The sequence below is a fragment of the Danio rerio genome, chromosome 23, assembly GCF_049306965.1.
Source record: "Danio rerio strain Tuebingen ecotype United States chromosome 23, GRCz12tu, whole genome shotgun sequence".
Classification (NCBI taxonomy): domain Eukaryota; kingdom Metazoa; phylum Chordata; class Actinopteri; order Cypriniformes; family Danionidae; genus Danio; species Danio rerio.
The window spans coordinates 19,975,879-19,997,831 of NC_133198.1; the positions used below are offsets into that span (position 1 = coordinate 19,975,879).

General features: G+C 37.4%; 1 protein-coding gene across 8 annotated transcripts in view; it reads right to left on the bottom strand.

Annotated features, from left to right (window-relative positions):
- The window catches only part of dnmt3bb.1 (DNA (cytosine-5-)-methyltransferase 3 beta, duplicate b.1), a 90,440-nt gene that overhangs the window by 64,996 nt on the left and 3,491 nt on the right, over positions 1 to 21,953 (bottom strand). For all 8 annotated transcript variants that reach the window (XM_073938008.1, XM_073938004.1, XM_073938007.1 and 5 more), the window contains 2 exon segments: positions 15,256 to 15,346; positions 1,233 to 1,383 (listed from right to left, as the gene is read on the bottom strand). In XM_073938008.1, the coding sequence (XP_073794109.1) occupies positions 1,233 to 1,383; positions 15,256 to 15,345 (241 nt within the window). In that variant the 5' untranslated portion in view covers position 15,346.

The window sequence follows — 21,953 nt, forward strand, 5'->3', positions numbered from 1 at the left end:
CTGTAGTAGAAAGCTCTGGTAATTTATAGTGTGTCAGTATTTATCTAACCAGCTGTGTTCAATCATAAGCAGTGTTGTAATGAGCCATTTTGTCTAAAACCATTTCAACATGGTTTTAGCAGGTTTCATCAAGTCAAATTTAAGACATTTAAAGCCATTTTAAAGAACATTGGAAATAAAATTTCAGACCTATACAAGGATTCAAAAAACTGCTTTTGGATTTTTACTTCAAAATAAGCAAAAGCATTATTAAAATTGACAAGTTTTAAATATTAAAATAAACTAAATGTTTGCACAACAGTCTGTTCAGTTAAGTCTCCTCACCAGGTAGCTATAAATATATGGATAATTTTTTTTAAACAAATGTTATTGTTAGTAGTGAAAAAACTTAATGCGTACCATTAAGGTTTTAACAGTATTACTACTTTTATTAATATCACTCATTGGTTCGATACTTTAACTGTACTCTTATCAATACTTTTAGTGGTGTTTTTTTGTTTTGTACTTTAACGCCATTCTTATCTATATTTTTATTTAACAATATTTCTCCAGTACCAATAGCAGAACTGTTAACGTCAGAGCTGATTAATACTTCTGTCTTTTATAATTAAGCAGTACCGAACAGTATTTTAAAGTAACGAGTTTTGGTACGCATCCTTAAATGTAAGGAATATTATATTGGTAAAGGCATCACGGTGGGCAGTGGGTAGCACGATCGCCTCACAGCAAGAAGGTCTGAGTCCCAGCTGTGTCAGTTGGCATTTCAGTGTGGAGTTTGCATGCTCTTCCAGTGTTCACGTAGATTTCCTTTCCTCCAGGTGCTCCGATTTCCCCCACAGTCCAAAGACATGCGCTATAGATGAATTGAATAAACTAAATTAGCCATAGTGTATGAGTGTGAATGCAAGAGTGTATGGGTGTTTCCCAATGTTGGGTTGTGGCTGAAAGGGCACTCGCTGCGTAAAACCTATATTGGATAAGTTGGCAGTTCATTCCGCTGTGGTAACCCCTGATAAATAAAAAGACTAAGCTGAAAAGAAAAAAAAGGATGGGATATTTCAAAATGCAGATTAACACAGTGTGATGGAAACCCATCTAGTGATAACTGCATTGGAAAAGGGTTGTTTATATTACTAACATGTTCTTTTCTTTTAAAAACCATTGACTGAAAGCTTCTTCAGGGAACTAAAAATGTCAGTAATTCCTGTGAGTGATTGGATGGGTGAGTGTACCTGCGGGTGAGGCTGCACCACCGTTCTGTTTGGGACAGAATGGTGACGGGGGCTCTGCTGGGGTCAGGGGGCTGTTTTCACTGGTCATTTCCAGACCGCTGTCATTCTCTGACAATCCATCGCCCACAGATGTGTCTCGATTCATGGCAGCCTGAAAAGAGGGAGCCACTGTGTTGTTAATAACATCCAGATGTCACAGAAAACATCTCATTTGGACAACTCACAATCTTCAATAAAAAGTCATCTGGGAAAGATGTGTGACAGTACAAATGTTTGCAGTGCTCATTCATAAATGGGACAGTAAAAAACAGTTCCAAACATCTCACTGTCACGCTAACACAAGGCATGTTATAATTGTGTCTGGTTTATGTTTACCAGGCAGACCATGAGCCCTGGACCCTTACTTCTGTTAATAGATGCTGCTAGAATAACATTTTTTGCTTGTCATTAAAGCTGTATAAAAAAAAGCATAACAACACCCCCCTCCTCGCCTTCACTTCACATTGAATTTATTTCACATTACAACCAACAGCAGAAATGCATCTTGTACACACAGCAAATTTGCCACATGCTACTTCCCTACACAAACTGTTTACTATGGCCGTACTCACACTATGTACAGTTGCCTCGAACTGGGCCAAAGCACGCTTGTCCCCCCTCCTGTCTCCCCCGAGGGCCCGCTCTCACACTACAATTGGGCCTGGGCACGCTTACGTCATCGATGCTGCGCTGTTCGGATAGCATAGTGTGAGTAGGCCCTAAAAGTCACGTCTTGCTTTCAGTTTCGGGCTTTGACGCGTTTTGCACTCACACTACAAACGTACCACGCCAAAGCCCAAGTGAACCGTGCTCAAGCCCACCACTTCCAACCGGGCCAGGGCCGGCCAAGTGAATGATCTGGGAAACGGGCCTGGGCACGGTTCGGATAGCATAGTGTGAGTAGGCCCTAACAAGACGACCGTGCCAAATAGTGGCCTTAAATTTATTTGGGGGGCATGGGGGGGGGTGTGAATGTTTAAATGCAAATCATTTTGAAAATGTTGTCATTTAAATGTAAAACCTTCTTTAAACATAAGGGAAAAACATTCATTTTTGGCTACAACGTTGTAGAGACCTGTGTGCGATACCTCGAGTTGTCATAAATGCGATGTGCCATGATGCTGTGTTTCTCTTCTGGTTTGTGACCTGCTTTAGGCTATGATGTTTCCAATCTGTCACCTGTTCTATAAATCTATTACAAACTGTAATCTACAAAGCACAAATAACAAAGTGTTATTTTCTCTTATTTGTTTTGATGATGTACAGCATTCAAAAAACCTGCCTGCCTTGCCTGTTGTACGTTCGATTCTTCTAATGTAGTATTCATTTGTTGTTCCAGAAGCGGCTGTGTTGTGACTTGAAGAAGAGACAGTTGGATGTCTTGAGAAGATCAGATTGCTGGCAAAGTATCAACACAAGTGTCAACACTAAATCCAAAACTGATACATGGCTGTGAAAATGAATGTATCTATGTGTTGAGTCATGTCACTATAGCATGCAGATGGGTTGATGTTCTTAATGACTTCGAAAAATCTCTGAGAGATTGATGACTATTTAAATGCCTTCTTTTGATGCTGCTTGGTTGCACGGTTAGTGTGATTTCACCAAGTCGGACATGTTCCTGGATCAACATCTATGTTGATCCTGGAACAGCATTTCCATCAGACAATCAAATTTAAAGAGCCCTATTATGGGTTTTTGAAAATTACCTTTCATGCAGTGAGTAACACAGCTCTAAGTGAGTGAAAACATCCAGCTTAGATTTAAATCTGAAAGTGCAACGTGTTTAAAACTATTGATTCTCAAACAAAAAAGATTTGACTCAGAGTCAAGTTTCTGAACAATCTTGAGTTCTTTTGCTGTGTTGTATTGACATGGACATTAGGGTTGGGCGATGTCGACCAATCTGGCATCGTACGATATCTAATGTGAAACATCGCAATGGACGATGGCATCGTCGTCATAGGTGGAGATGAATTAATTATTTATGAATAATTAATTAATTCATAACGTATTAAATATTTGTAGACTACCGTTTCAACTACCTGACCCGCATGTCTTTGTTTTACCCATAACCAAAGCATAAATAAATAAAAATAAGTTACACACAAATTACCACCTGTCAATGGTATGAGTGATCTGTGTCGTTATAAGGGCGTCCACAAACTTGGTCAGTAAAAAAGGTGCCCAACCAACAGTATCTGAGGTTTTCACTAAAATGACTAAGTACTGAAAGCGAAAGATTGAAGCAGTGTACTGACGCTGTGACACGTTACCTGATAGGTTCAAAAGACTATAGTGAGACGCGATTTAGCTGTACATCCTTGATAAACTGTCCGACATGCACTGCTCTCTGGAGCTCAGACGACCGCATGACAGTGTGTGTGGCTGTGTGTGTGTGGCTGTCTGTGTCTGTGTGTGGTCACGTAATGTGCGTTTTCAACTGACGGAGGGCTGTTCAGAAATGCTAGGTACAACACAGCGTGGATGTGGATCATTTTCGTTCTAAAATGTTTTTTTCAAAACTAAGACGTATTAGTTTAAAGGGGCTTAAGTGTGTATTTTTGCGCAAGCAGGTTTGCTCTGGGGGCAGGGCGGAGGATCGGAGAGCCGGCTCAGTATCGTGTTGTCCAACCCTAGTGGACATGAAATATATCCAAATATGAGGTGCTGTATCCGGTAAAACTTGAACTTGCGTTTCCCTTCAGACATGTCATTGCTTCATGACTGAAGATCAGTGATCACTGTGAGATGGCTATAGATGCAGTGTTGTGGAGAATAAATGTTTACAGTTAGTTTTTACAACAATACCACAGTATAACCAAGCCAACATTGTGCTGTGTTTGTTCCTGTAATTTTTCTAATGATTAATACAAAAACCTACCCTGCAACACAGGATTCAAAAGTCGTTTGCTAAAGGATGAATCACCACCGAAGACTATAATATGTATTGGACTTCGTCAGACCTTAACGGAGACTTTGTCATTACACAGTTCATATAGACCAGTTGCTTCTTCCTCTGGATCACACCCTGAAAGTGTGATTAAAATGGTCGCCTCCTTGTTCTCTCTAGATTGCAAAATATATATTTTGTTGTGTTTTGTAACTTGTAATTGCTCTGCGTGACTTGTACTGTATCTCTCTGGTTAACACTCTATGGAGCATTTTACATATCAAGTGTAAAACCTTGTGGAAAATGCAATGCGTGCTGCTTCCTTTACCAATTTAAATACATTCCTGATTTTGCAATCCCCTGCCATTTTGTCCTTGCCATGGGCACCATCAGCTGTTACCACACCGCTGGCCTGGTAAAAGTTTCACTTTTGCAGATGTGTCAATTAATACTGAATGTGTGTCATTGTTATTTTGGGGGTTATGGTTAAGAATAGAGCAATGTGCTGGTGTTTACATGAATTGCTTTAACACATTCTTGCATTAAAGTGCTTCAACAATGTTAATAAGCTGTGGTGGGCATGTCTATCTTACGCTGAATGCAGTCAACCAATCCCTACAGACTGGGTCATCATCAAACTAATAACCACAGACTAGCATCACACAAAAAAAGGATTTTGATAAAAAATGGATTGTTCAACAAATCATATGGATGTTGTTGGAATAATTAGGTAAAAACAAATGCATATTATAAAACAACTGAATAGTTTTTTTTTTTTGACCTTGCATGCAAATCAGACCTCCAAAATATGACCTTTTTAGTTAGGGTTACATGCCCTACATCATTGTTATCCAACTATTTATCCTCTCTGATTTCGGGAATAATTTACAGTTGGGGTTAAGGGGTGTGGGTTAGGTATGGATTACATTTCTGAACAGTAATGATGTTCCAGGATTGTAAGTGCTGTTATCAAGCATTTTTGCATAATCACGCATTTATTTTTACATATTTGTTTCATATTTCATTCTTCAGTGATTTAAGGTCAGAATATTTTGTATTAATTTAGCTGAAGTGTATTTATAAATGTAAATGTGTTGGAAGGTTTAAATGTGTTATAATTTCATATGTTGTACTTTAGGACATTTAATATGGAAACGTGTCACTTTAAGGAAATGACGTATAATGTGAGTGACTTGTTTATGAATCTCCGCATAGACTGACGATGAACAGATGCATGTCAATGCTGTGTAAAGTTACATGTGTTTAGAAACCTTAAAGTTACTGCTCTCATAAGTCAAAGGGACAGTGAAGAAGACTTTATTAATCCAAGGACCCTTTTTTTACGACAAGCGACAAACAAGATATTTGTTTTGCTTATTTAATGTATAAGATAATCGTGGTTTGTATAATTTCTTATACGTTTGTTCTGTGTTCATTTACTAATACAGTACTCATGGCGTCATGGCGTCAGGCGCAAAGCACATTATGGACAACCTTAAATAAACACTGTTCTGGAGAAACATCCTGTGTCTGTGTTGTAGTGAAGAAAGTTACAAGGATGAAAAGACAGAGGTTAATAGAGAATTGCATCCTACTTGGCAAAATCACACCCACCATAATTTTATCAAGAAATGTTTTATTAAGGCAGGATGCATCAATCAATGGTGAGCCATTTTAAAGTGACTGATACTCTTCAACAGCAGGTTGTCTAAATGAAGGCCAGATATCTTACCATTTCATCCACAGCAAGAGAAGTTGGTCATATCAAATCTGTGATTTTTAAGAATATTGCATTTTTAAAATGCAATTGACAGCTTACTGTATATTGACATGGGATGTGCCAGTTGTGTTAATTTAATTAAGTGGTTCTCAATTCCGATCCTTGCCCTGGATTTGTATGTCTTCCTTACTTAACACACCTGATTCAGGTCATCAACTCGTTAACCGAGAGATTCATGAACTGATCCTTGTGTCTCAAATAAGCAAGACATACAAAATGTGCAAGGCAGAGGGGGCACGAGGTCTAAAGAGCCTCTATTATAGTTTAAAAAAAATGACCTTCAATGCAGTATGTGACACAGCTATAAGTGAATGAAATCATGCACTGCCTTTCTTTTTTTGACTGTTTCAATTGGATGTCTGTCAACATATGGGAAAAAAGGACTCTTATCTACAATTTCATAGCGACTTTAACAATTTCAATACGCTTCTGTGCATGTGTATTTTTTTTCACACTAAATACATTTTACAGGTATGTTATAATGCTGCTCTGTGCAGTCTAATAAAACGCAACATATTAAATGGTATTTGATGTCTCCTGTTCTCTATAGGGTTTCTTGGATATTTTAATGACAAAAAATATTGTGCCTTTCAGCTTAAAGTTTTTTCACATTGTCCTCATAACACAGTTTCCATGATCAGGAGAATCTGCAGACATCCATGCACACTGTCTTTGTCTAGTCCACGTGGACAGACAATGTGTATATATAATTGCAGAGATGCATGGTGAATGTTTAAAAAAAGAATAAGTCCACTAGTTAGCACTGTGCTCACTTGCAGTCGAGTATCCTTTAAAATCTGTCCAGCTGTGCACAAGAACATGAAAAAAGCAGTATACCTAGACCAAGCCGTTAAAACAATGCACATGAAATCACCTCATCCCCCCAAAATTGTCATCACTAGCTTGTTTCCCAAACTTGATGCGTTATAAACTAGACACTCTGTATTTCTACACAGTAATACACATTCATTCTTTGCTACATTTTCGTAAGATGATTTGGATAAAGACATCTGTTAAATGGCATAAATGTAAATGTTTATCAAGTGGCCCCAGTCTGGACAAAAAGAAGCATGTGGGAATTTGCATATGCACATGTGAAACTGCTAACTGCTAAAACTGCTAAACAGGCACAAAAAATCTGAAGAACTCAATCTGAAGCCTGAGCTTAAAGAAAAAACACATAGAGAGAAGACTGTGTGTTGGTGGATGTGGGAACAAACCGGGCTGCTGTCGCATTTCTGGAAACGTCTACTGGAATGCCAGACATCTTTCATGCCACAGCTGTGCTGCAGAGGATCAGAGGCCTTGCCAATACTCAACTACGCACACACAAGCACTCACACACACACACTCCTACCAACCAAAGCCACAATGGCTGAGTCAGTAGATAGTCCTTACAAGATCGAAATAAAAATCTCATTGTGCATGCAAATATTCTTCTTCTTCAACTTTTCCATTTGCAGTCATTTTACAACAGCTCATTAAATCAAATTCTGTCATAATTTATTCTCCATTATGTTGCTAAATCTATAAGACTTTGGTAAAACTGAACGCTGAAGTACAAAACATTTGCATTTCTATCTCCATCTCTATTTGAAACATTACATTTCTAGTTGCTTTGTATTACTATTGCATTATCTTTATTCCCTTCAGATTTACAGTTTTCGCCACCTCTTACAAGCCTTGTTGATATTTACTCTAGTATTTTCACAGGCTCTGTAGCTTTTCCTTTTTATTCTTCGGATATTCCATAAGAGGTTTCTAGGTTTTGATAATATCTGATTCACCGATGGGAGTGAAGACAGATGTTTTACTAGTTAAAAGCAGCTATCTAGAAAAAACAAAAAACTACAAATTATACAAGTGACACAGAAGAATTATTTACAATGGGTTCCCTTGAGATCTTACTGTGGGTTTTAGGAGGGGATTTTTCAACTTAAGAGAAAAATAATGTTTGTGCTAAACAATAAAATCTATAGACTCTCACCACCAAAGCACTCTAACCTAGTATAACTTAAAACAGACATAACAGCTACAAAATTGACATTTTTGTCTTAGAAAGTGTCTTATTATATTTATTTATTTTAGTTGTTATATTTGTTTATTTATTTTAGTTGTGATATTTGACATAAGATATGGCATTTTCACAAAGAAATGTGCAGCATTTTGTCCCTATCCGATATTGTGAAACCAGTATGATAAGCTGTATTGTGGGAGTCAAGCAAATTGTAACATCCTTAGTCTCTGCTTTACAACAATACAGGGACATAACATCACATTTTGGCTGTCATGTACCGTCAAGTTAATAATGATGTTGAATTCAAGCGCTTGCATTATCATATCATTATACTGTCACATTATCAGCCTGATGCATAAAAGCACATAATGACTAGAATTTGTGATAAAATATATATCAATAGCATTTGTATGAACTCTTCAGTTCAGGGCAAAATTATTAGCCCTCGTGTGAATTTTTCTTTTTTCAAATAATTCTCAAGTTATATGTAACAGAGAAATAGTTTGTCTTTTGAAGAAAGTCTTCTTTCATTTTCTTTGTCATTCAGGTTTTACATTTTTTTAAACCCTTTTAAAGTCAATATTATTAGCCTCCTTAAGAAATATATTTTGGCCTGTCTACAGCAGGGGATTCCAAACATTTTAGTCTGCGACCCCCAAAACACAATTTTTAATACTCATGAGTGCCACAAAGGTGTCAGAATGTTTAACCTGGTGATTGATAAAATTAACCTGCTGCATCTGACTATATTGCTGTGTCTTTAATAGAACGTAAACACAGCAGAGGTCGCAATCCAATGGAAAAAATTAAAATATTAAATTTGAAAGGCTGATATTTTATTTTGTTGCATATTGTTTTTTTTTTTATTTAACTATTAACTACTAATTTGTCTTCTGTAGGTTATGGATGAAATATGGTCATTCTAAAAGATTTATCAAATTAATTAGATTATTGGAAATTACAAAGAGACACCCCCTCATTGTCCTTTGACCCCTGGGGGGTCCCAAGCAAGGGTCTATAGAACCAGCTGTAATCCAATAATTTGCCTATTTTACCTAGTTTGCAATTTAAGCTGAATACTAGTATTTTTGCAAAATAAGCAGTAAAATGTTATGTCAATATTATGTGAGTTGTTAAAAATATTATTTTAAAAGTGTGTTTAATAAATCTTCTCTCGAATAAACAGCACTTAGGAAATAATTGAGAAAAAGTTTCAATTTGACAGAGGGTATAATCATTTCTACTGTATATTACCAGAAAAAAATAAAAAAATGAAGAATCCTGAACTGAAACACTCAGCCCTTTAATAAATCAATGCATGAGCTGCTTGACTCCTCTTCCCCTTTACACAAAGTATAAACTTACATAAACTAAAGCATATATTCTGTTTAATGAGGCAAGCAGAGGCTGGAGAGGTGAAAGGGTTTATGGGCTCCCTCATTCATTCAGTTGATCTTCCTGCTGGCTCCTAATGACACCCCCTGCACTGGTCTTGCCTGAAGGGGCCCCCGGCCCCGAGCTAAAGCTTTTGAAAAGCCGAAGAAAGTCAGTGGATCAAACCAGGTGGCTCAGATCCCCTTTATACAGACACTACAACACGGCACACAGAGGAATATCAATGTGTTGAAACTCACTGGTATTTCCCAGATTTCTGTGTGTTGTATGCCTACAGACCATGTGAACACACACTTTTTTCACAGAGCCAAAGGCACAGCGGAGAGACGCATCAGATAACAGTTACGTTTAAGCAGACATGCATAATTACAGACAAGATGCAACATGAGCAAAAAAGTGGAAGCACATGTCATGTCCTCAAACCTGTATGACAACTTGTTTTAGCCAGTAAAGCCTGTTATGGCGCAATTAATCCATGAGTGAAACTCAAAATGTCAACATAAACCACAGAGTATCCAGCCTCAAAGGGATATATCACCCAAAAATTAAAGTTCTGTCATTCTTTAACTCGTTAACCACTAACTCGTGTTTTTAAAAACCTGTGTGACTTCTTTTTCTGTGAACAAACCATTTTAGTGACAGCTGACTTCTATAGTAAGGACAAAAAATAGATTTGTTTTCTAAAATTAGATGAAAAGTGCAAAAATAATTAACTTTTAACTTTTACGTTTACAATAAATGGTCACGCTTTACAACAAGGTTTCATTAGTGAATGTTTTAGTAACATGACTTAAGAATGAACAACACTTGTTCAGCATTAATCAATCATAAGTTGTGCTTGTTAAAACTAGTTAATGCATTGTTACCAAAGATTAATGAATACTTTGATCAATGTATTGTTCATTGTCTGTTTATGTTACTAAATATGTTAACTAATAATAACTAATCTTTATTGTAAAATACTATCCAATAAATTATTAAAATCGTTACATTCTGAAAAAGTACCACTCCATATATTTTAGGGGAGCGTTAAATATATCCCAGGAACTACGTTTTTTTGCTGTTTTTGATTTCGCAAATCCATCAGAGGCTGTTGTGTACGCCTTCTGAGATCTCCAATTTTTATGTGCCATTCGAGCCTGCTGTTCTCGTGTAAATCTACCAAAGGCCTCTGTCGACTGACTAACTGACTGAACGACTGACTGATCGACTGACCCCTTCCTTCTTCCCTAAACCCAACCAATAGTGCTTATGAGCACCAACTGACCAGTGCCCACCCACTTCCCTAAACCCAAGCCACAGTTTTAAAAAGCAATCCAGAAAAAAAAAGCCCTCGCCTGATTTTTATTTTTTGGCTTCTGTTTTCGTCTTACCTGCGTTCTGGAACCGTTTTTTCGCTGGACTCAAACTACGTTGTCGTAGTAAACTGCTCTTTGCCTCTGAAGTCCGCCCACATACATGGCGAGCTACTGGTCAAACTGATAACATCGGGAAACCCATGCATAAGGAGGTAAGTGGTCAGCTGGTAAGCGTGAAAAGGAACGGTGTCATACCAACCCGTGGTGTTCATTTTAAAGACGAAATGCAGCCATTCATACTTCCAACCCAAGCTCATTCTGGAAACGTAGCACGCGGACGTTTCTGGAGACCGCGATTTATGTGGCCGGAGGTACGTACGGACACGTTTAGTTTTTTTCGAGCGAACGCTGTGGGGCGGTGTGGTGCCGCTCCGCTCCTCCTCTTCGCGCTCGCTGGCCGACGGCTTGCCTCCGAGTGGAGGGCTTTCCCAATGCAACCAGTTTGTTCGCTTAGCTCACAGCGTTGCGTCGGCGGAGCGGAGGCCCCGGAGGAGGAGGACCGGGATCGAGTCCGGAGAACAGCGGTTCCGGAAATCAGGTAAGACGAAAAACGGAATCCGAAAAATAAGGGCGAGAACACAGCGGGATCCGAAAACGCGGTCGAAATCAAAGACGAGGGCTTTTTTTTTCTGGATGGCTTTTGCGAACCGTCGCTCGGTTTTAGGGAAGGAGGGAAGAGGAGGGCGGCCGGGTCGGCCGATCCGGCGGCTTTTCGCACGAGAACGGCGCGGGCGCGAACGGCGTGCGCTCCCGAGAGGCGCCCGAGACGCGAAAAAGCGCGCACAGCGACCTCTCGTGGATCCGCAAAAACAAAAAACGCACGAATACGTACCTCCCGGGACGTATCTCGCGGCCCGCATAAACGTCCGCGGGGCTACGTTTTCACAATGAGCCCGGGTTGCATACTCCTGGCTACATAATTTGCGATCTCCAGAAATGTAAAAAGTGCTATATTTTCAGAATGAGCCTATGTTGTTAATTTGTTATGGCCACAATCACTTGACATTTCAGGAATTTCAAACATGCTATCACATTAGTTATGTTTTTGGCATGAACGCTTAAAAAGAACTTTTCAGCTAACAACTCTGAGGAACTGTTGGCTTAAAACATGCACCACAAAATCATTTCGGATATAGCAAGCCTGCATTCACTTGTTTAGAATTTCAGAAAAAAAAATATATATATGGGTATCGTGACAACCCTACACCACAGACTTCCTTTTCTGTCAGCTCTTTTTTTTTCTTTACATACTACAAAGACACAAGCTGAAATTGTTCTCTGCGATAACCGACAGCTTGTGATAAATGGTGTAAATAGCTTAACCTGTATTTAACCCTGAACATTCCTTTAAGAAATAAGAAATAAGCACTTTTCAGAATGCTGACATGTTGCAACATGAGCAAATGAGGTCAGAACCATTTAAGACATCTCAGTGAACAGATTGGCTGCTTCAGACGAGTTTCAGATGTGCTTGAAATGACAAGGCGCAAGTTCTTGGGTATATGAATGGCCAGTGTGCTCGCCTCTCCTCCACAGACCAAGCAGCTGCTCCATGGGATCAAGAGCACTTCCTCGGCCAGGTGCAGCGCTCAACGACCTTGCTTTTTATCTCTCTCTCTCTGCACTATAAGGAGAGCAGGATCAGAAGACAGTAATGAAGCGGTCTTGGCTCATTTACAGTCGCAAAGAATATGGAGGAAAATCCGAAAAAAAATGAGGTCAAAGTTGAATAGACCTTCCACTGAAAAACCTGTTAGAGCAGCTCTTCCACCCTCAGAACAAGACACAACCATTTTTCCCTCTCTCTGCTTTCTCTAATCCCATAAATTCCAGTGTACTTTTGGCCTTGTACTGAACTCAAAACACCAGAGATGAGTAAGACACCCACGCTGAGTGGCGCCTCCGTTTGTGCGCATACAGGAGAAGAAAGTGTCAAACGCATGGGTGGTTTGTAAAGTAAAAGTAAGGATGATAGCATTCAAGTGAGAACCAGTATTGTTTTTAAGAAATAACGGTCAAAGCTATTGCATAACGGATCAGAGTTTAAGGCCTAAAAGTGTGGTCATGCTTAACATTGTTGCAAGCCTTAGGTTCAGTCTCAGATCATTTAAATAGAAATGAAATTCTGTGTAAGGGCATGATATGAATTTGCAATACTAACTAGAAAAAAGCTGTTTGGTTTGAGAAGAGTTTTCTGTGAGCTATGATTCTAACAGTGAGTATGTTTACACGGACACTAATATTACATTTAAGACACTACTCTGACTACGAGTCTACGATCCTTAATCCGATGACCTTAATCCGACTAAACTCATAATCGTATTCAACACAAATCAAATTAAGATGTGGAGTATTCCTTTCATGTGAAGGATGCTGACAACTAAGTTGCAGATCCAAATACAGGATATATAACACAGAGAATGGTCAGGCAAACAATGGTCAAAATCAGGGGAAAACGGTCACATACAGGAAAATCTAGAAGAGACCCTTCAATCTAGACCCTTCAATAGCAGGCGAGTGGTCGATCCGGGTGGCAAACAACATAAAAAACTAACAAACAAAGCAAAGATCGGTACATGGCAAAACAAGGCAAGGCCAAACGCATCGCAATTTTCACTTGACAGCTTTCAAGGCTCAGCAACGTGTGTGTGTTTGAGAGGTATATAAACAGTCTGTTTAATTAGTCCTGAAAAGCTTCAGCTGTGTCTGTTTGCAATCATGGAGGATCTAGGCCAGGTGTGTGAGTGAAATACATCATGGGATTTGTAGTGGTGTTGAATGCGAGTGTTGTCCAGCAGCCTGCAAAAGCAACACTGCTGTTGATTATAACATAAATCTTACATCTTATTTTAGTTGCATTATTAAAGTTCATCACAGACATGCAAACACCTTAATTAAACTATTACCATCATGTAGGATCTTTCTCTGCAGTTTGCGACAGAATAGTCCATACAGTTCTACTTTTATTCAGCAACATTTCATTCATGCCCTCACAACAAACTTTTGAGTCTTGTTTTAAACAAACTTAATACCGCACACCAAATGGAAAAAAAAACTTATGGATTTACCAAACAGTATTTGTAAAATTGTAGTTCACTGGATGCACTTGGAGATATGGGTGTCAAGTGGTCCTGAACTGATTTGGTCAAACGGCCATGTGTGACTATCCTGTTGCAATATGTGTCAAAAAGTCCCACATGAAGGTAATAGTTTGATTAAGATGTTTACATTTGTTTACTGCGATAAGGAATTTAGTCAGATTAAGGTTATCAAAAATCTCTGTTTACATGGTAGACTCTTAGTCAGAGTATCGTCTTAATCATATTCAAAATGTTACACTACTGACAACAGTAATACATTTCACTAATGTGACCACATTAAATCAGGAAAACATTCAGAATTCAAAAATCTTTGTTATTTGCAACAACAATTTACACACATACTTATTCACTAATGTGACCACATTAAATCAGGAAAACATTCAGAATTCAAAAATCTTTGTTATTTGCAACAACAATTTACACACATACTTATAAAATTACAATTGTAATGTTATAACAGTTTAATATTAAATTATATTTGAGACTATAGACTATGCTATACATTTCTGTCTGTGAGACTACAGTTTGCAGTAATTGATTTGTATTTTTATGACATATTGTATGGTGCCCAGATGTCTTGTTTTTTCCTAAAACAGTCCTGTATTTGAGGTCTACTTTTAGTTTCTTATTTTCTATTTGCCATTTTCAAAATTTATGCACACCTTGGCATTTCCAATAAGAATTTTTTATGTGATAGTCCAAAATGCACATAAAAATAGGTGGAAAGAAAGAGTTGACGAGTGATAGAGAACCCAGTGGAGATGAAAAGCAATTTAATATAGTTATAGCAATATAACAAATAATTACTATATCAGTGTTTTAATGACAAAACAATGTGATTAAAACATCTTGTAAATTTTGTCACGTAACTTGCTACATTTACCCTAAAAAAACACTCAATATCCAAAACTCATTTGATATCAGGGAAATAAGTCATATAGAGAGAAGGATTTTGCTAAGTTTGTGGACTTTATTACACAAGTCCTATAAAACATAGTATAACAAAGGCCAAGCCATGTTGAAGCTAGATAAAAAAACAGATAAAACACCACTATTGAGTGTAGGGTAGTGTTTGGTATTGGTGATATGTAACAGGCATCAACAACTTGTATAGGTGTCATCTAAAATGTGCAAAAATAAATACCCAGAGCAAAATATTTTCAGGTTTTGTAAAATATAGAGGCCCATGTTTCCAATAATTCTCTACTGAATTTGGAATCTATCATTAAATGGCATAAACGTCATATAGGCTACTGTTATGATTCTTTTGTAGTGGTTTTAAAAGCTTTAGCTGCCATTCATTGTAGTTGAAACCTGCAACCAGAGCGTTCTTGAAATAACCTTCTATGTTCCCCAGAAAATAGAAAGTGAGAAAGGGTGGCTAAATCTCGACAGAACCTACAGTATAATTGCTAGTGTAACAGTCTTTCTCCATCTTACCGTGGCAGTCATCTTGTCACTTTCCGCGGAGGGGTACTTGTTGGATGGCATCACTATTTCAGTCGACTTTTTTATTTCTTCCTTCCTCATCCTGTGTGTAAGCATAAATAAAACAATACTATGAATACATTTGTTTTAATAAAGGATAAATAATATTCAGTTACACATAAACATGCATGGGAAAATAACAGGATGGATGGATAATGTGCTTTATTCTTTAACATAGAATAGAAATCATTGACCTGTCTTAACTGAACATGTGCTCATATTACGACTTAGGAAATGAGAATTTAGCTCCTTCAAAGATAACAAAATAATTCAGATTAACTGTGATGTCATCACTCTGAAACATTACATTACAACACATTAGTGACAGATTTAAAACAGTATAGATATGTATCACCTTAAATTTCCCTTGCGGTCGAGATTACGTTTACTTTCAGTTTCTGAACTACAGTAATTTGATTTAATGTCTGGTGATAGCTGTACGATCATAGAAGCCTAGAAGAAATAGTTATTCTTAAATGAATTGGCTGTTGTGTTGAGACAAACCGTCAGACCTCTCTAGCTATATGCAACTGCACGGTAAAAAAATTGTTGTTGCAACTTAATAATGTAAGTGTTCGTGCTAAGTTTCCTCCACATAAATAGTGAAGTTGTCTAAACTTAAGTTAATGTTGTCAGGACTTGGCAATGCCAGTGTAATAGGCATTGTGTAAGTTTAGTTAACTGAAACAGACAGGTTGTAATTAAGAATGATGTTGAAAGTACTTTAGAATTCAAGTGTATTAGGCATGGTTTAAGTTTAGTGAACTTAAATATTAAAGTTGTCTTAACTCATGTTGCACTGTTCATACACTAAAAAATATCCTGGTTGCCTTACATTTTTATGCTGAATTAAATTAACCTTTTGAGTCCATTGAACTTTAAAAATTAAGTTAGAACATGATTAACTTAGTTTAAGAAGTTACAATGACCTAAAAACATATGCTGTCAAGACTAACTGATCATATAACTTTTTACAGTGTACACACACACTACAATTTGCCCAATTTTTTTTTGTTTATTCAGTTCTCTAACAGAGCATGTCTTTGGATTGGGGGAAACCAGAGCACCCTGAGGAAATATATATTTTATATATATAAAAATATATATATTATAAATATATTATATATATATATATATATATATATATATATATATATATATATATATATATATATATATATATATATATATATATATATACAGGGCTCGAAATTGCGACCATTTTGGTCGCATATGCGCCCGAAATTTTATCTATGTGACCTTGAAATATATTTGGGTGCATTTCTGCGAGTGCTTAAAATTGTTGTGTGCGACCAGTTTTTACTGCAAAATCTTCAGCACATGCGCAGATTCGGGAGACATTCACGCACAAAGCATCTCTAAGCTTTTTGTTTGCACTTGAAACGTGAAACGCAGCGCTCAGGAATGGTTTAAAACAGTTGTCATGTCAACTTGCTGCAGTAAACAAATCTAAGTCCGTAATGCTTGCCACCCCTTCGCGCTCTTCTTATTGGCCCACCACTGCTCTAGCACTGAACGCGAATGATTGGTTAATATCAGCTGTCAATAACTCAGCGCCTTCTGGCTTCGGATGACAGAAAGCTACTACCGCGAAAAATTGTAAAGCGCTGAAGATGAGAATGAAGATAACGCTGACAGATTTAGTTTTAGAAACCATCTAGTTAACAAATAATGACACATCTTACTAGTGATCATGTGCTGAATGTTAATCCACCATCTACACTTTTCTAAGAGTAGAAGACTTCCATTGGCTTCAAGTCCGCTTTGGAGTTTTCAGGTAACTGTTTGCCACATCTAGCACGAGAGCTTCTATTTAATACTTAATATAATCGCAGATGCTGTCCTCCGTGCAAGGGGCAGCTATATGTCAAATTGAACACCACGTAGGCTACACCATCGCAAATGGGCTTACACTGAGTAAACTAATATCGCTACTCATGAAAAAACTGGTATTGCTATTAACATGTATGCATATAATAAGGTACAGTATGTGTCAAAAGCATTAGTGCAATATCAGACAGCACTTGTGAGAACAGCAAAGTTATACCGTTAACAGATTAATTCAAGCAGTGTTTGCACGGCCGGTGAGCGCTCCGTGTATCTTTTGCTCACTCAGTTCTGTTATAAAAATGTATTTTCTGGTGATAACGGGATTTCGTTGAGACATATTTTCCTCACGCTTGCATATATGTATTTGTTTTTTTTACTTGTTAGTTTGATTAGTGTTGATTTCAAATACAATAAATATGCTTGTATAAAACTTGTAGTAACGGTGCTCATAATTGGTGCGTGCGACTAAATTTTGGCTGATGCGCCTAAATTTTTTAAGTTAGGAGCACCGGTGCTACCAAGCAAAAATGTTAATTTCGAACCCTGATATATATATATATATATATATATATATATATATATATATATATATATATATATATATATATATATATATATATATATATATATATTGTAGTTGTGTCAACACATTCAAATCTTGTACTTAACTTGACTCTTGACAATCATTTTGTACAGTGTGTGTGAACCACCAAGCTTTTTATATACCGTTTTCAACAGCTAATAAACTTTACTTGGAAAAGCAGTTGCTGTTGTATAATAGAAATATGCACATTTGTACACTTAAAGTATTTATTTATGTGATACCTGAATTAATAATGTTGGATGTGATGATCGTATGATGAAAGATTGTTTGCGCAAAACAGTTTCACAAAAAAATCAGCTGATCAGTTTTGATCAGAAAGCCACGTGCATTTAGCTATTGTGTAAATTGTAGCCAACTCTATATAGCCTTTCACAAAAATAGTATTTTAAATGAATGAGAAATGTAAACCTTGCTAAATGTTCACCTGGTAAGAATAAATCAAATGAAATGATTCCAAATAGGTAAAACACAATCCAATATGGAAAATTCCTCCAGATTAACTCAACAGAATCTAATGTTTTTACAGACTTCTTTAAAGTTCCAGGACACACTTAAGTCGACATCAAAGATCTAGCGATTCACTTGAGAAAATGAGCCAAATACTTAATGACAAATGTATTGATATGGCAGCGGGCTTCTTTGTGTCCACTTTTGAATTCATTGTTTGCTTGGTTGCCATTTTTCTCCTTGTGGTTTGATTTGCTAGCTGAACTGTAGCTTAACAGCCCTCTCCCTCGTTGGTAGCTTCAATGCTGACACGTGGAAGTCACGAGAGTGGAAACGAGAGCCGACACGTGGAAATAACTAAACAAACTAGCCTGACAGACACTGCCCAATATTCAACACCAATGCCCAACTGTCGGCTTTTAGGGTATATTTGCACCGCAGCATTTCAAATAAAAGTAGAAAATCTTGTATGTGTCGTTTAGCACTTCAAAATGTAAACAATACCACTGCACAAACAGCAACTTATTGCGTTTGTAGATGCATATTGCGTTTGTGCAAAATGGTTTGTGCACTGAAGATGAGTTTATGTGCAGACACCAAATGTTTCATCAGAGACCTTACCACTAATAACCTGGCATGCATAATACACCATATTTTGAAGGGATGAAACCACATGGACATTTTTTCAACTTTATTTGACTTTATTTTAAATCGTAAAGACTTAGTTCACCCAGAAAATTCATTTATTTTATTAACTTACCCTCATGTCGTTCCAAACCCAAAACCCAAATTAAGATATTTGAAATGAAATCTTAAGAGTTCCCTCATCCTCCATAGTCAGCAACGACCAGAAAAACAACAAAAATTATCCTTAAAACAAACTATATTGCTTCAGTGGTTCAATTAAAATATTTTCAAGCTACAAGAATAACAAAAATTCTTGTATTCTCAGTGTCAGTATAGGGCGCATGTTCTCAAGAGCACAAAAACAACGACCAACAAAAACATTAAAAATCTGACAGCCAATATATTCTGCTTCCCTATTTTTTCATCAGTGTGTATGATGATTATTTTTGACAATGGTGTTGGTTATCAAAAACACAAAAAAATGTTCAGTTATTAAGTGCAATGTTAATGAGTAGCTGAACAACTTGGACTTGAATTTGACTGATATAAGGAATAGATTCAGGAATTGAGCTAATGGGTTAGGGAAACACTTTTTTTTAACATGATGTTTTATTCATTCATTCATTTTCCTTCGGCTTAGTCCCTTTATTCATCAGGGGTTTCCACAGAAGAATGAACTACCAACTTATCCAGCATATGTTTTATACAGCGGATGCCCTTCCAGCTGCAACCCAGTACTGGGAAACACCCATACACTCTCACATTCACACACATACACTACGGCCAATTTAGATTATTCAATTCACCTGTACTGCATCTCTCTGGAGTGTGGGGGAAACCGGAGCACCCGGAGGAAACTCAAGCCAACACGAGGAGAACATGCAAACTCCACACGGAAATGCCAACTGGCCTATACGGGACTCGAACCAGCGACCTTCTTGCTGTGAAGTGGCAGTGCTAACAACTGAGCCACTGTGTTGCCCAATAGTGTTTCAACGAATTTCATATTTTGTCTTGAGTTCCACAGAAGGTATGAAATGAAACTGTTGTCTGTTTTAGCTACAATTTTATATTTTTTTCTCTGTTGTGATTTTTACTGTGCAGCACATTGGTCAAGCTCTGGTTCTGTTCAATAATGCTATATGGATCAAGTTAATGATAGTGATGACAAAATTCAAAATGTGGCTAAAATGTCTTTACTATTGTCTAATATCGATTGTCAAGTTTCTCTGTAGCTCCAAAAAACTCACAAAGGCAAGAAACATTTAGCCTGCAACACAACAGTCATCAGTCATTTATAGCTTCAGAGCACAGCTGATGTTCATGTTACACCCTGAGGGTGGTGATGGCGAATGTGTTTGGGTGTCATTGTAACTCTTAATGACTTTTTCCCCATTGCTCTGGAAGGCAGTTTTTGCTCTACAGTCTATATCTGATGTGCACATTATATCTTGAGAAAAGAGAAAACCAAATGCAAACAGGAAAAAGGCAAGCCCTCCAGGTGCATCCTACAGGCAATGGCTAATGACATGCAGACATGCATGTGCAAGTACACACACACATACACACTAAGGTATTTACTACTTAACTTTTTCTATGGATCAAATTTCAGGTCCATTATCTTAGTGACAATGTAAACATTTTCTAAATGAGTTCTTTAAACACATCCTTTCTCCACAGCCCAGTGGGAGAACCAACAGAGTCTGTGAAAGTGAATAAGGCTGAATAAAATATGAGGCAAAGTCACATCAAATATCTGAATGACATTGTATAGATTAATGAAGTGTTGTGTGTGTGTGTGTGTGTGTGTGTGTGTGGACATTTAGGATCCCAAATACATTAATTTTCACATAAAAGACAGGCTAGGGCTGGGGGATATTAAATTATCACAATATTATGTTTCATATGATTAGGTATCGATAATGATTGAACATTTTCTAACGATTCATTGAGGAATAATATTTTTTATTTAACCACTTTATTTTAATTTACCTTACTAATGCAAGTAGTTTTATTAGTCAAAAACTAAAGAATTAAACACAAATTTGTCATCTTTTATGTCTTACAATGGGGATATCGATTGGTCAGTCAGTCAGTTAGTCGACAGCAGCCTCTGGTGGATTTACGCGAGAACAGCAGGCACGAACGGCACTCGCAAGATAAATTTGATTTCTCAAAAAGTGTACACAGCAGCCTCTGGTGGATTGCGAAAACAAAAACTGCAAAAAAAACTTAAGCTGCCTTTCCACTGCAAACGACATTCGTACACGACTGTCGAAATACGCCCCCTTGTGGCAGTGGCACAAAACTTTCTTGATTCTTATGGTGTCCGAAATAAAGGAGTGCGAGACCCTTATTCTCTGTGCATTCACCAGGGTTGAAAAAATGAATGAATGAATGAATGAATAAATGGATGAATTAATGAATGAATAAATGAATGAATGAATGAATGAATAAATGAAACTCATAAACCCGCAAAGATTCTTGGAGGGAATGTGGAGACAACATACAGTTATAAAAAGAAATGTTTTTTAATATAAACTTTTTTTTTAGTTTCAAAAAACAATAAAAAAACGACTATTTTTTATCACGCATGGACAGATCTGTTTGGATAACACTGGAATACATCACATCCGGTCAACTGGTCGCACACGGTTTAGTCGCAGGAGCTCAAATATTTTAACGGATCGGATAAATCTCATATCTCAAATCGGAGATGATCAGAACTCCATGCAGCTCCCGGACTACTCTCCATTGGAAATTACTTCGTCTGTCGCTTGTCATTTGTTGTGTGCAGTGGAAAGCCAGCTTCACTTACTGGGACGTATTTGGCGCTCGCAAGAAATGTGTATGGGGTGCGTAGGGCTGTGGAATTGCAATTGCAATTTGAACACTGAAAGGGGCTGCGATATGAAATATATATTATTTATCTTCCAACACCCAGAGCAAATGCATGACTGCTGTCTATGTGTGACAGTCTTACTAGCCCAATTAAGTGCGCACTTTCGTTCTTCTGTCCAATCAGAATTGTCCAACCAAACTATGCTAAACACCCACAAAAAAAAACAAGCAAACAGGAAAGAGCGAACGAGTGGGATGATGGCATCTGCCGCTTCAGAAG